Genomic DNA, 14,734 nt, shown 5'->3' with positions numbered 1-14,734 from the left:
AGTACTCTGGTCTGTATATGATTTTTTATGGTCTGTGGAGTATATCGGCATGACTCTGATTCCTCTTCATCTAGCTAAGACGGTCAGATTTCTGGCGAAAATCTAGGAGAGCTAAAGACTTTAAAAGCTTAGGCTGTAAGCATTGGAGAAGTATTGGAGAATACTGTTGTTGTTTACTGAGATGATTCTAGGGAAAAAGTGGTTGTTCTCTATATATTTGAAGTTCTAGAGGCTGCCAAGTAATGATTAGTAAAATGAACAAGGCATTTAGCTGTACTCATAATTTTGTTTTTCTTTACCAATCATGTGATAACTCATATACTATGGCACTCAAGAATATGAAATATATTACTATAGTGCATTTCTATTTAAGAAGGAAAATCTGAAATTTGTAAGATCTGAATTTTGGAGAAAATTTATTGTCCCAGTTTTGTATAAGGAAATATTGCCACCTAATGGCTATTATATTAAATTGCAGATAAAAGTTCCCAAAGGATCCTATAAAACTAAAACTTTGATCCAGTAGATTTTACATACCTCACTTTCAAAAAACTGTCACGTATGATATGTAAGAAACTTAATTACAATTTTAATGATAAGTGACAACTCTGTACAGTTTTGTTTGTCAATAAACCTTTAGAACAAAATAGTCTGTTTTAACACATATTTATTTTCATAGTTTTGTTTGTGTGTTTTCAGATGAGTGGCTTAGAATGAAGTTGAAAAATACCTACAGTCAAATAGGAACTTTAATTTTTCTTCTGCTAGTCTCTTAATTACTCAGTGACATGATTGAAATAGATGTTCTCAGTGGACATGTCCAAATCTGCAATGTTAAGTTTGAGCTGCCAGAAACACTTATGTAATAAGACCTTCAAAGAGCCTGAAGAGATACCTCCTTTTGCCTCTCCTGCAGCACTTGTCTTATGGCAACGGCAGCTTACACGTGGATGCTGCTTTCCAGCAGACTCTTTGGAGCGTGGCCCCAATCAGCTCAGGAAGCGAAGCAGCCCAAGGTAAAAACTCCACTTCAATTAGAGGGCTCATCCTTCATGCACAGTTGACAATCATCTTTGGAATTGTGATAATGAGCAGATTGTTAATTAAAGCATTTTGTGTCAGAATATTCTAGAATGCAGATACATGACATTTAAGAATCTTGTTTAAATTGCTCTTTAAAAGTGAAGTTTGTATTAAGATTGATCTTGTTTTTATTTTTATGATAATCTCAGCTTTTGCTTATTTGTGCGTGCTTTACATGCTACCTTTCCAGATGTTATTTACTCTTGTGTTTTGGTCTCATGGTATTGCTCAGTTAGGCTAATATCGAGGTTTCTCCTCTTCCATGGTTGGGTGACTTAGGGCCAGATCAAAATAGTGTTTATGCATCAGGATTCTCGGGAAATATCTGCATTTGTGTTCTGATTGTTCTCACTTATACAAGTTCAAATCTGAACCTACCCATGCTTATGTGTTGAATGGAGGATTTTATGAGGTTGAGGTCATGTTTTCTAGTGGGGCCATCTCTAACTGTGGGACTTTGGAACCCTGAGCAGGTGGCACCATTCATCTCTGTGATTTTGGCCAGGTAATGAAGCCTCACTGAGTTTCTGTTTCTCTGTCTATGACAATAGAAGATTGGACCAGATGATCTGTCCAGCTGTCGGCATCTAACCATGACTGTTCAAATGTGACTGAATTTCAATCCTTACAGGGTATCTAATTGGTGGTGACGTCCTCAGGTTGCTGCATGGACACATGGATGAATGCCTCACTGTCCCTTCGGGAGAGCACGGTGAAGAGCAGCGGAGGTTGGTATTAAGCCCAGCATCCTGAGCCTTGCCTTGATATATTTTTTTTTTAATTAAGAGTATGTCTCTTCAGGCCACTTGGATAATAGAAAGTAAGCCATTACACTCTTTCCATTGAAGGGATCCATGTGTCAGCCTCTTTAGAAGTTTTTTATTATGTTATTTAACATGTTTTTATTACTTTTTGATAGAACTGCTAAAAGTTTTTGTATGAATAAAACATGGTCAGAAGTATTGACTAAAACAGTGGGAAGAGTGAATGCATTAAACTACTTAAAACTTCCTTAAATGTTCTTAGTTTTGATTAATTTTCTTTTTGGAGTGTTTAGTCCCAAATTCAGTTTCAAAGTCAGAGTTCTCAAATGGCACAAAAGTGGGACCTTTTTTCTGCTACCTCCCACTTACCTTCATACATAATAAAATTGACCACTCCCCCGAATATTTTATGTGATTATAGTTGCTCTCTCACATTAATATTTGTTGGCATTGGGTAGAGACTGAAGTCATCTGAATCACTGGGAAATGTGCACAGATAGTGCAAAAACTATAAAATATTTAGGATGATTTCAATGTTCTGCTTTGATGAATTAATGGGTGAATAGTGAGTTGAACACACAAATAGATTACTGTGAGAGAAGGCATTATCTGGATTGTTTATTATAGGGTTTTAACTCTTTTAATGGACATTGCTCATAATATTAACATATATAGAGAAGTAACTATTATACATATTTGTTTTTGTAACTTAGAGAACATTTAGAAAGTTAATACTCATTTTAACTAGCTGTTGAATCCTAGAAAAGTCCTTTGGAGACCTATTAGCTATGCCTCTCTGATCAAGCAGGCCTGGCTTGTAGTGAAGAAGGAAATGTAGAGCCTGGAAAATCCTGGCAAGAAAAAATACCGCTTATAGTAGGTTAGGAAAAAGATGTTGATGGTGTTGATAGGGTTTGTGTGAAAGACAAGAGGGAACTCAAAAGGAATTCATTCCAAACAGAAGAATAAATTTAAGACTTGGGCTGGCAGTGTGTTCTGAGAATAGCAGTTCATCCAGAGTGACCAGGGGAAGGATGGAATTCAAGGTGGTAAGAGAGACCAGTGTGGTCAGCTTTTGAAGGATCCTTGGTGCCATTCTCATGGGCTGGCTTTTACTCTGAGGTAGTTAGGAAGGAGCATGGTGTAGGGATGAAATGGTCAGGTCTCTTGTAAAGGAAAAGGGAGGTCTGATGGGCAGGAGAAGCTTGGTTCAAAGATGAGAGAGTCTAAGTCAGGGAAACCCACCAGGACAGGGTTGTTTTTAGGCATTCGTGTGAGAGGAAGGGAGAAACTTCATCCAGAGAGTGGTCATCAGAATGGAGAAGGATACCTGGACCAGAGACATTTTAGGTCAGATTAACTGGTTTAGGAATGAACCTAGTATGGACTGTGAGGAATATATCTGATCCAGGGTGTCCTGGTGTTTCTTTTTTATTTATGTATTTATGTATTTATTTATTATTTATTTATTTTTAATTTTTTAACTTTTTTTTAATTTTTAATTTTTTTTTTGAATTTTTTTGTCCTGGTGTTTCTGACTGTAGAGAAGAGAGATGGTGCTTAGGGTTGTAGGATCCTTATTTCATACTAAGGATTGAGTTAAAGTTTGGACTCTGGTGAATACAGAGGGTTTGTGGGACACCCAGCAGGAAATTGAAATTTTTGTCTTTTACGTAGACAAAGCTTGGCTTGGATGTAAATCTCAAACACCCAGGGGAGAGTTGAAGGAATGAGGGTCTGAAGTAGGGAAAGTGGAGTTAGGATTAGGGGAATGTGTTTATCAGTTTGGGCATTGCTTTAAAAAGGCTGCAAAACCTCAGATAGACTAATGAGCGAGGAGGCCAAGGGTAGAATCCCAGAGAGTGCTGACATTTAAATGTGGATGGGTGAAGAAGAGTCAGCCTGATGGTTAAGTTGAGAACCAGGGAAGTGAGTCATGAAAGCCAAAGCAGGATTGGAGGACAGATGTGTTGAATGCTGTGATATGTTTATATAGATATAGGAGCAAAAACAGGTCTTGGTGAGGTCTTTGAGATCTTTCTTTCCTGATTTGTTACATGAAACACTTAAATGATCTCGGGGCCTTTCTATCCTTTCTATAGACAATTGAGAGAGTTATAGTTAAGGAAATGGGCTCTGGAGCTAGGCAGCCCTGGATTTGGGGCTTAGCTCTGCCACTTCTTTGTATGACTCATACAGGTGACTGAATTTCTTTAAACATTGCTTGGCTCCTCTGTACAGTGCAACTTAAATATTAGCTGCTGCTCTGTGGGATTGTTTCTCTTTTCAGTAAGAAAAGGCGTGTAGAATACTCAATGCATATTAAGAGATCAACAGATTTTGTTGTCGCTGTCATTATTATTTAGACAGAAGAGCAGCCTTTAGTCAGATTGGGAAACATTTTCAGGGACCCCAGGCATGTGCATGAAAGCTTAATGGAGCATAGGCTTTGGAGAAGAGGCTAAACTAGATAAAAGAAAATCCTCTTGGAGATCCCTGGGTGGCTCAGCAGTTTAGCGCCTGCCTTTGGTCCAGGGCTTGATCCTGGATTCCTGGGATCGAGTCCCGCAGTGGGCTCCCAGCATGGAGCCTGCTTCTCCCTCTGCCTGTGTCTCTGCCTCTCTCTCTCTCTCTCTGTCTCTCTCTCTCTCTCTCATGAATAAATAAATAAAATCTTAAAAAAAAAAAAAAAGAAAATCTCTTTTCTTTGACTTGAATGGAGTAGGTGTGGGATGAGGAAGTGTTTCTGATTCTTGCCAAGGTTCAGAAGCTAGAAATGGGTGAGCATAGTTTTTGTTTTAATAGGTGAATGTTTTCATTCTCAGATGAGAATATTCAGTGTCAGATGGGCCCCAGATTTCCTCAGCTGAGCTCAATGGCAATGAGTACAGTTTTCCATCACTCCTGGACGTGAGAGAACCTGTACATTCAGTAGATGTTTCCTTGAACATGGCATTTATAGAGCAGATTTTTCTACTGATTCTGTAGGCAGCTGGTTGTTACTTTAGAGAAAACTAGGGGCCATTTCAAAGGTATTTTAATTCCTTTAATTCCAGACTTCCTGCTGAAGTCTGTCCTTTCTCATATCATCCTTGATTTAATGTTAATTTCTGTGTCAATCTCAATATATATTCAGTTCAGCATATCACAGCTCTTTCTAGGGAGTAATGTCAGTAAGAACACATCTGTTTGTGCTCTTTGTACAGAATATTGACACAGGTAAAATTAGGTTTTAACAGATGTCAGATCCTGACTCAGGGGAGAAAATGAGTCAGAAGTAGGCAGCAGGAGCCTGAGGTGTTGCTCCAGAAAGGAGAGTTAATTTGCCCTGATTAAATAGTGAGACTGGGCATTTGTTTGCATGTAATGATAAAAATAATTTCCTAAATTTTACATTCACAGAGCCCTCTGTTATTTCAGATCTCCTTAATATCATGATATAGAAATTTCTGTATCTCTTTCAACTCTTACCTGGAGTCATTTCAGTTCCTTAGATGACTTTAAGAGGCTAAGGACATCTCAACCTGAAAGCAGAAGTTAATGGATATGAATGGATATGAATCTGTACTGAGGGAGGAAAACATCATGATAACCTGGGAATATATACCTTGATTTTTTTTAAAAAAAAGATTTTATCTATTTATTCATGAGAGACACACAGAGAGAGGCAGAGAATACAGGCAGAGGGAGAAGCAGACTCTCCCTGGGGAACTCAACATGGGACTCAATCCCAGGACCAATCAGGATCACGACCTGAGCCAAAGGCAGACACTCAACCACTGAGCTACCCAGGCATCCCTATATCTTGATTTTAATTAAAAATAAATAAATAAATAAATAAAAGAAGCAAAAATAATTTGACCTTTGGATCTCCAACTTGAAAGCTGGAGAATTTCCAGGGAAATACATAAAAATTTCTTTTACTTTACAGCTCTTGGCCATACTTGTGATCTGCTTATGCTCATTAATTGTGTCATGCTATAAAAGTCAAAGGATTAAGGTCAAACCAGATTTAAGAAGCAGTGGAGGGATCCCTGGGTGGCGCAGCGGTTTAGCGCCTGCCTTTGGCTCAGGGGGCGATCCTGGAGACCCGGGATCGAATCCCACATCGGGCTCCTGGCATGGAGCCTGCTTCTCCCTCTGCCTATGTCTCTGCCTCTGTCTCTCTCTCTCTCTCTGTGTGACTATCATAAAAAAAAAAAAAAAAAAAAGAAGCAATGGAAATAGGGAGATGGCCAGCAGTAATAGCTACTTCCAAGCAAGTTAGGAACGTTAGGAACATTTTTGGTCCTAAATGCTCTGTTCTTGATTGGCTTGGTCCATCTGCCCATGTCTCCTCTCGCTAACTCAACTATAATCGTAGCAATTGAAGATGCAGTTCGATGATGGGTTTTATACTGCTAGAGGTTTTATACTGCTAGAGACCAATGGAGTATTTTAATTTCCTCTTCACATTTAGATTTGTATGTGTAAGTGATTACTTAGCATTCTCATGAGAGTTATTAATAAAAACGCTTAGAACGAAGAGCATACAGTGTCCCATTCAGTTAAGTGGAATTAAATGGGTGAATGAGGCCCTACCCAAGTTTAATAAATTCATAGTTTTTGCCACTCTTCTTGCTCATCTTGAATTTTGGATTGAATTCTGACATTTCTTATGAAATTCAGCAGCACTATAGATTTATTTTAAATGTCTTGAGATTTTTTTTTTTGTTTCTGGGAAAACCTGTGGTTCTAAGATCACTGGCATGCAACTTGTGTAAATAACAGTGAAAATCTATAAATATATAGAGGTTGTGAGCATTTGGGTGAAAGGGAGAGATACTTTGAGCATTAGCTTTAAATTGTATTTTCTTATCTTCATTCTTACTCAGACTCTTCAGATAGTGAGAAAATATATTAAGGAGAAACAGGGATTTGTCAGATGCAACATAGTGTTTTAATTATTGACTAAAAATAAGCTTTCATTCTGGAGGCTTGAAATTTGATTACCAATTTTCATTTCAAGCATGATGTATTTTATATAGGGAGCATTTTCTGCCCTAGATTCTGTCTCTGGATTACATCATATTACTTTTGTCCATGTTTATATGGAGAGTAATAAAATGTCAGCAAAGGCATTTTCTTTATGTGTACACACACTTATGCATTAAATATGCACTAACTGAATTAAGCATGCCATATTTTAAAGTTATTGCATTTTAAAATGGATAAAATTGGGGGAATAGTGTTAGGAATTATTTAATATCTTTGACTTGGACACCAGTATTAGGGAAATATTTTTTTGAAAAGCATCATTTGTATGTTTTTTTTTTTAGATTTTATTTATTTATTTGGGTAGGAGGGACCACGAGTGCAAGTGAGCACAGAGGAGGGACAGAGGCAGAGAGAGAGAGAGAGAGAGAGAGAGAGAGAAACTCTAGCAGACTCCCTGCTGAGTGTGGACTACAACACAGTGCTTGATCCCACAACCCTGAGATCATTACCTAAGCTGAAGTTGAGTTGGATGCTTAACTGACTAAGCCACCCAGGCACCCCCTAAAAGCATACTCTGTAGTTAAAACCGTTGTACTACATAGTCCATGGGTAGTTTTATTCATTGAGTAACAATTGTGGAATGACTATCATGTTCTGGTGCTAGGGTTATAGTAATATGTAAAAAGATACAATGTCTCCTTTCTCAAGGAGTTTACATTCTAGTGGGGATATGGGACAACAAAAACATAAATAAGTGTATTTATAAATGCACACACATACACCCACAGGTAATATACATGGTGATGATAAGGGCTTTGGAGAAACATAAAGGAGATAAAGGAGTGGCGATAGTCTGTGTTTGTGTGTGTGTATTTGAGGGAGGGAGGGAGAAGGGGAAGAAGGATGAAGAGGAGAAAGAGAGGGAAAGAAAGGGGGTGATCAGCAGAGAGAAGTTGTTCTGTTTTTGACTTATCAGGCATTACTATTGGTGTATACTTGCTCTGTCTTGCTACTTTCAAATGCAGGGCAATTAAGTTATTTTTTTCTGACAATATCTGGAAATAAATGCTACATCTACTTTCCAGAATGTGACTCAGCAGGCAGAAGCTGTGCCATATGTATGCATGACAGTATCCTTGCCCCTTTTATGATATTATGATGATTTAATGAGGTTTAGTTGTAAATAATTGATAAGGCATGAGATGGGTTTGATACCATGAATTAAATGTGTCTCAGTCTGGCTTAGAAAGAGATGCATGGCTTATGTCTGTATATACAATTGGATGACTAATATCTTTACAGGATTTGTATGCCCTCAGTCACTACCTGGAAGGAAGCTTATAAATCTGCCTAAATAGTCAAGGAGATAAAGTTATCATATGGGGGCTTATCTTCCACCTTTTTCCCTTCATGACCTGTATTTGCCTGTGCAGCCTGGGTCTGGGAGCAGGATGGCTTTGCTAAGCAGTTTTGGTGGAAGAGTAAGTACATATTAGAGAGCTATTTTCTATGCTGTGCCTCTTCTTCCTTGAGAGAAGTTCACATTTTTCCCAAATTTAAACTCCCTGCTTATTGCAAAGAGCACAGTGCCTTATTTGAGCCTGTCTCCATTAAGCAGCCTGATTGGTCTACAGCCACTCTCTCCAAGAAGGACTGGGCTGGAATTCACTGTATTAAAAAACACAGGCCTTGAAGGCCAAATATTAAAAATATTCACAGGAATTAGAGCCATGGGATTTCAGTAGGAAAAAAAAAAGTGAAATATTCAATATTCTTAAAGTTGAGTGAATTAAAAGACAATAGAATAAATATATCAACATTAAAAAAGATATGTTATTTTCTTAATGAAATTTAAAAAATATTTTAAGATTTATTTATTTATTCAAGAGAGAATGAGAGAGAGCAAGAGCATGCAGGAGCAGGGGGAGGGGCAGAGGGAGACAGAAAAACAGACTTCCCGCTGAGCACAGAGCCTGATGCAGGGCTCCATCTCAGGACCCTGAGATCATAACCTGAGCAGAAACCAAGAGTCAGAAGCTTGACTGACTGAGCCATCCAGGTGCCCCTCTCAACAAAATGTAAGACGGTATTTTACTACCCATGTTTTGTTTATTCACTTAATCTGGATGTATAAGCAATATCTTTCAGGTAAAAAAAAAAAAAAGAAAAGTTTCCTTTTCTTTTTAATTTCCAAATGCCTTTGTGGTTCTATGCTGGGTGGAGTGAAAGGTAAACATAGCAACATGTATTTTACTGCTTGTCTGCTGTAGTCCTGTTTAGATGACTCTCTTTAATAATGATTTGGAATAGAAGGATATTGTTTTTAATCCACAGTGATTCATTTACATTTATTCAGATATGTCATCTCAGAATATACCTGTTTTCTCTTGTACAGCAATTTGAATAGAAATATCATCACAGACTCAGCTCCCGAGTGAATATGTAATGCTTCTTGCAATGCTGGGTAGGCATATATTCTTGATTTCACTGTTGCTATGAAGACACTCCTGACAGTTTGCTTTAGCACCTGCCTGTAGCTCAACTGTTCAGCCAAACACCCTCATAGGTACAGAGAAGACTGTTGCAGAAGTACAAATTCTGTGAGAAATGTGTAAACTCAAAATTTCACTATGAAATAACCTCTTAATCCTGGGCCTTCTTTTCAATCACTTCAACTCAGTACCTTTAATTCTTACTGAGGCCCTTGTATAATATAGATATTTTGGTGTGTGCTGTGCATAATGAATGAGAACCAGCCCCTGTCTTTAAGGAACTCACAGTCTAGTAAGATCTCTACACTAGATTTAGGAGGAAGCAAATGGTAATCTGAGTGAGGCCAATCACAATCTTTTAAAAAATTAAGTTATAGAAAATATCTCTTACCATTATACCATGTGAGGAAGATGAACAAGCAAGGGATCTTTGTCAATTTTTAAAATTTTATTTATTTATTTACTTTTTAAGACTTATTTATTTATTATAGAGATAGACACACACAGAGAGAGAGAGGCAGAGACAGAGGAGGAGGGAGAAGCAGGCTCCATGTGGGGAGCCCGATGCGGGACTCAATCCCCGGACTCCAGGATCGTGCCCTGGGCCAAAGGCAGGCGCTAAACCCCTGAGTCACCCAGGGATCCCCGGATCTTTGTCAATTTTTGATTTTGAAGCAATAAATTAGTTTGCCTATATAAGTTAATAAAATAAGCTTCTCTTTCCACTGATTGGTTTGAATTCAGTATCAACTGTAAATAGAAATTGTTTGTGGGTTTTTTTTCTGTAAACCTATTATTTTCCAGAGTATTCATAGGTGAAGCTTCAGTATCTAGGGTATGGTGACACATTAACACAGCTAAATTTGATTTTATTAGGGCCATGTTGGTGGTGGGACTGTCTTTAACTGCCTCATACAAATAATAGCACTAGTCACAAACTACCATTTCTTATCTTTATTGGTGATCAGTCTCTTCTATTGATTATCTATTCAATTTCAGCCAGGACCACATCCTTTATTTTATACACCTTTTACATAGTGACATGTATATGGGATTCTGCACACATATTCTTAGTCTTTTATATTTGCGAAAGAAATAAATGGAGGAAAAAAAAGTCATACACTTTACTGTAGGTTGTTTATGGAGAGCAGTGGAATGCCTGCATTGACCACCACTCTGGCTTACTTGGCAGAGACTGAGGTCCCCCACTTACATTATTTTGGTGACTCCTGAAAGATTGTAGTCTGCTTGTACTTTGGGGAGGGGAAGAAAAGATATCTTACTGAATCAGCACAGCAATCTGAGTGAGTAAGAAATGACTTTGGGGCCTGTAAGTTTCACATCTTTAGCACAGAGCCTTCTCTATTGGAAGCATCTTGACTTCAGATCACTCACAGGGAAGAATCCCTCTTCTTTTGTAGCACAAATTTGAGCCGTGGATAACAATGATTTTCAGAAAAAGAATTGGGCAGTTGTGGGTATCATTGACAATCTGATGCATGTTACATATTCCTAGAAAATTCACAGACTGATCAACATGGATGTTTGTGCCTTTGGGATAATTTTTATGATGTTTATGCAGGTTTTTTCACTGAATTTTCCCTATTATTTTCCCCCACCTAAGCAGTTAGTGGTGTCTGTTGCTTTTTTCCCCCTGAAGCGGAGGTTTGTGACTTCACAGAAAGCTTGTTTTGTGCAAGGCACTTTTATTCCCTAAAGACTAAATTCAAGGAGGTTCTTCGGGTTAGTGTCTTAGATGGGAGAGAGAAAGATGGTCTCAGATAGAAAAAGAAGAAAAGAAGGGATTTTTCAACTTAAAAGACATTTAGGCAGAACAAGTGGATGTCCATAGGCAAAAAATAAAAAATTTAAAAAAATAAAAGAAAAAAGAACTTTTAACCAAACCTCACACTTAATACAAAAACTAACTCCAATGGATCATGGACAGAAATATAAAACATAAAACTATGAAACTTTCAGAAAAAATAGGAAAAACGAACGTCTTTGAGATCATTGAGTTTTAAAACTTGACATTAAAGGCATGTCTTCATTAGAAAAAAAACATTGATCAACTGAACAGCATCAACATAAAAAACTTCTGTAAATGTTGGAAGAATCAGAGTGAAAGAGGATCAAAGCTAATACAGGATCCCCGAGAGGAGAGGCACTTTTGGAAGTACAGGTATAGTTTCAGGAGCTCTACCCTTGAACCAGAAATAGAGTAGCCCTTATAAGTAGTCAAACCTAGCCTTAAATAATATGAGTTGCTATTGGGTTAAGATGTTGTGAGATTACTATGACCTATACCACCATATCTGCCAGAAGCAAAAAGGTATATCTTTCGGGAGAAAATAAGACATAGACTTCAAATGATCTCTATAATTTTATATATACAATGTCTAGTAGAATTAATTGAACTCTTTTATTTCAACCCCAACCAGTATACTGCAGTGAAATTCTGGAACTAACTACCCAGAGTTAACAGATTGTGCAAGTTACAGGCTTCGTTCTCTACAAAGCTGCCCTTATCTCAGATTCAAGATACAAATTGGGGGTGGGATCCTTAGACCATCTGTGCTTCTAACCAACTGATTACTTATTTGGGGGTTCTCCTAATCTCTTTAGATTCAGGAACTCAGGACAATGCTATAATTATGATTCTAGTTTTGTTATAAAACATACAAATTAGACCAGCCAGATGAAGAGATGGATAGGTGGGTTCTGGGAGGGCCTGAATGCAGAGTTTCTATGCCCTCTCCCTGTGGATCAGGACATCTTAAATTGTTGTGTCCACCATTTAGGGAACTCTGTTGGGCTTTGGTTCCATGGTGTTTTTATTGGGGTTTTATTATGTAAGAGTGACTGATTAAATATTCGACTGCATGGTTGAACTCAGTCTCCAGCCTGTTACTCCCTGAGGTCAGGCTGCATCATGCTTGCAAACTTCTAGTCATCTCATTGGTCTTTCCAGCATGGCCAACCTACGTGTTGAAGCTATCTAGGGCTGCCATGAGTGAACTTATTAGCCTAATTTGAGTTGTGATCTAGGGGGCTCCTGAATAACAAAGCCACTTCTTTCACTTGGGAACTTACAAGTGTTTAGAGTCTCCTTCCCGGGAACCAGGGACATTGGTCAGCCAATTGGTTTGTTATACAACACAGGCGTATACAACACTAGTTAAACAAGGAGGAAGAGGAAACACACACCATAGAAGAAGGCACACAGGTCATGGATACACAGATAATAGATTTATCATAATAGAACTTTAAAACATTTATTATTATGATCTCAGAGTTAAAAGAGAAGATGAAATTTGGTAGAGAATTGAAAGCTATAAAAAGGGATCATATAGGCATTCCCAAACTGAAACAGAAGATTAAAATAACATATTAGAAACTCAACAGATTTAACATCAGCTTAGAAGCAGCTGAAAAGAATTAGTGAGCTGAGAATCAGATCAGGTGAATTCAGAATGAAACATTAATGGTTAAAAGATTGGGAAATAGAGAAGAGAGAACAAGGAAATACATGGGAATTGAATATTCTATCATACATATAATTGGAGTCCCAAAATAAAAAGATGAAGGGAAGAGGGCAGCAGGGAAGGTGAGAAGGAGAGAGAGCAAGAACAAGAAAGCTTGCAAATATACAGGACACAGGTAATATTTAATACAACTGCTTAAGGATTCTGCACAATGGACTAGGTATATTAACATAGATTTAAGAAGGACTGTTAGCTAAGGAAGACAGATAAAAAGAAAGAAGACTTAGGACCATGAGAGTAAAACTACTGAAAACTAAGCATGAAATAAAGCACTTAAAAACAAAGAAAAAAAGGCATAGTACATTTAAAGTGACAATAGTAAGATTTACAGCGCAGTTTATCTGAGAAACAACTGGAGACATAAGATAGAAATTTAAAAGTGCTTAAAGAAAATAAGTGCCAACCTGATGACCATTTTATCTACTGAAATGACAGCTTTTAAAAGACAAAGCTGAGGAAATGTATTACCAGCAAACCCACAGCAAAGGAAATATTAGAGGGTTCTTCAAGTAGAAGAAAATTATCTCCGATATAATTTTGTAGATACAGAAAGGGTAGACGAGAGCAGAAAGAAGGTAAATATGAGAAAACTTGTAAAGACTGTTAAGTAAAATTTTAAAAAACCAAGATTTTAAAAAACTATATAGGGGAGCACATGGGTAGCTCAGTGGTTAAGCATCTGCCATTGGCTCAGGTTGTGATCCCAGGGACCTGGGATGGAGTCCCACATCAGTCTGCCTTGGAAGGAAGTCTGCGGAAGGAAGATTGAAGTGCTGTGGCCCTCCCAAGATTTCTGCCCCCTGCTGTATATGCTCTACATAATCCTCTCCTTTTTGTGTGTGGTGAGGCTATGAGTGTGGTGGATTTTGCACCCATGATTACATAACATTATATAACAAAGCTGGAAAGATGTTGCAAATGTAATTAAGTTTCCCAGTCTGCTGACCTTGAGTTAATCAAAAGGGAGATTTTCTTCAGTGGGCCTGACCTAATGAAGTGAGCCTGTAATGAAAGGGACTGAGCTTGCTGAAGACTCAAAGTGTGAAAAAGGTTGTCCTGCCAGCCTCGAAGGAGTAAGCCACTATGTTGTGAGATGGTCTATGGAGCAGTCCATGGGGCCAGGATCTGAGGGCAATCTTTTGTTGTTGAAAGAGATCCCCACCTGACAGCTGGCAAGAAAACAGGAACCATACAGCTGAAGCAACTGACCTCTATCAACCACCAGTGAGCCTAAGAGAATACCCTGAGCTCCACCCAAGAACACAGCCCCAACCAACATTTTGATTTCAGCCTGTGAGACCCTGAGAAGGGAAGCCACCTATGCCATATCCAGACTTCCAACCTAAAGGCTATTGCATGATACATGGGTATTGTTTGCAACTAAGAAGTCAGTGGTAAAAAAAAAAAAAAAAAAAAAAAAAGAAGTCAGTGGTAAGTTATTACACAATGGTAGAAAACTAACAATTCCTGGGTGATGTCACTTTAGGAATGAGGATAACAAAAGAAAAGAAACAAGGAGATATTGAAAATGCTCTAATTATTCTTTTTTTGTAATTCAGATATATTGCTCATACTTCACTGATCAGACTTAAGTGTTTGGGGATGAGCCAAGTGTTATGAAACATTGAACTTATCTGTAGTTATCCTGGGAAGAAGAAGAATCAATCACAATGTAGCTGCTATTCCCAGACTTAGAAATATGATTCAAGGTAGAAAAAATGAATTTTCTCTCAATTAATTATTGTGATGTTTAATTTTATGTATTCGCTTCACAGGGCAACAGAGTGCCCAGGTATTTGATAAGACTTACTCTGGGTGTTTCTATCAGGGTGATTTTTTTTTTTATGACTTTAGTATTTTTTTTTTATGACTT

At 37.9% G+C, this 14,734-nt stretch overlaps 1 protein-coding gene across 4 annotated transcripts in view; it reads left to right on the top strand.

Moving 5' to 3' along the window:
• Nucleotides 1–14,734, top strand: part of RYR2 (ryanodine receptor 2) — a 727,449-nt gene that overhangs the window by 319,571 nt on the left and 393,144 nt on the right. For all 4 annotated transcript variants that reach the window (XM_077894379.1, XM_077894378.1, XM_077894377.1 and 1 more), the window contains exons 9-10: nt 917–1,016; nt 1,715–1,811. In XM_077894379.1, coding sequence (XP_077750505.1) covers nt 917–1,016; nt 1,715–1,811 — 197 coding nt within the window. The remainder of the gene's footprint in view (nt 1–916; nt 1,017–1,714; nt 1,812–14,734) is intronic.

The sequence above is a fragment of the Canis aureus genome, chromosome 4 (genome assembly GCF_053574225.1).
Source record: "Canis aureus isolate CA01 chromosome 4, VMU_Caureus_v.1.0, whole genome shotgun sequence".
Taxonomy (NCBI): Eukaryota; Metazoa; Chordata; class Mammalia; order Carnivora; family Canidae; genus Canis; species Canis aureus.
This window is presented reverse-complemented; position numbering and strand designations above follow the sequence as displayed.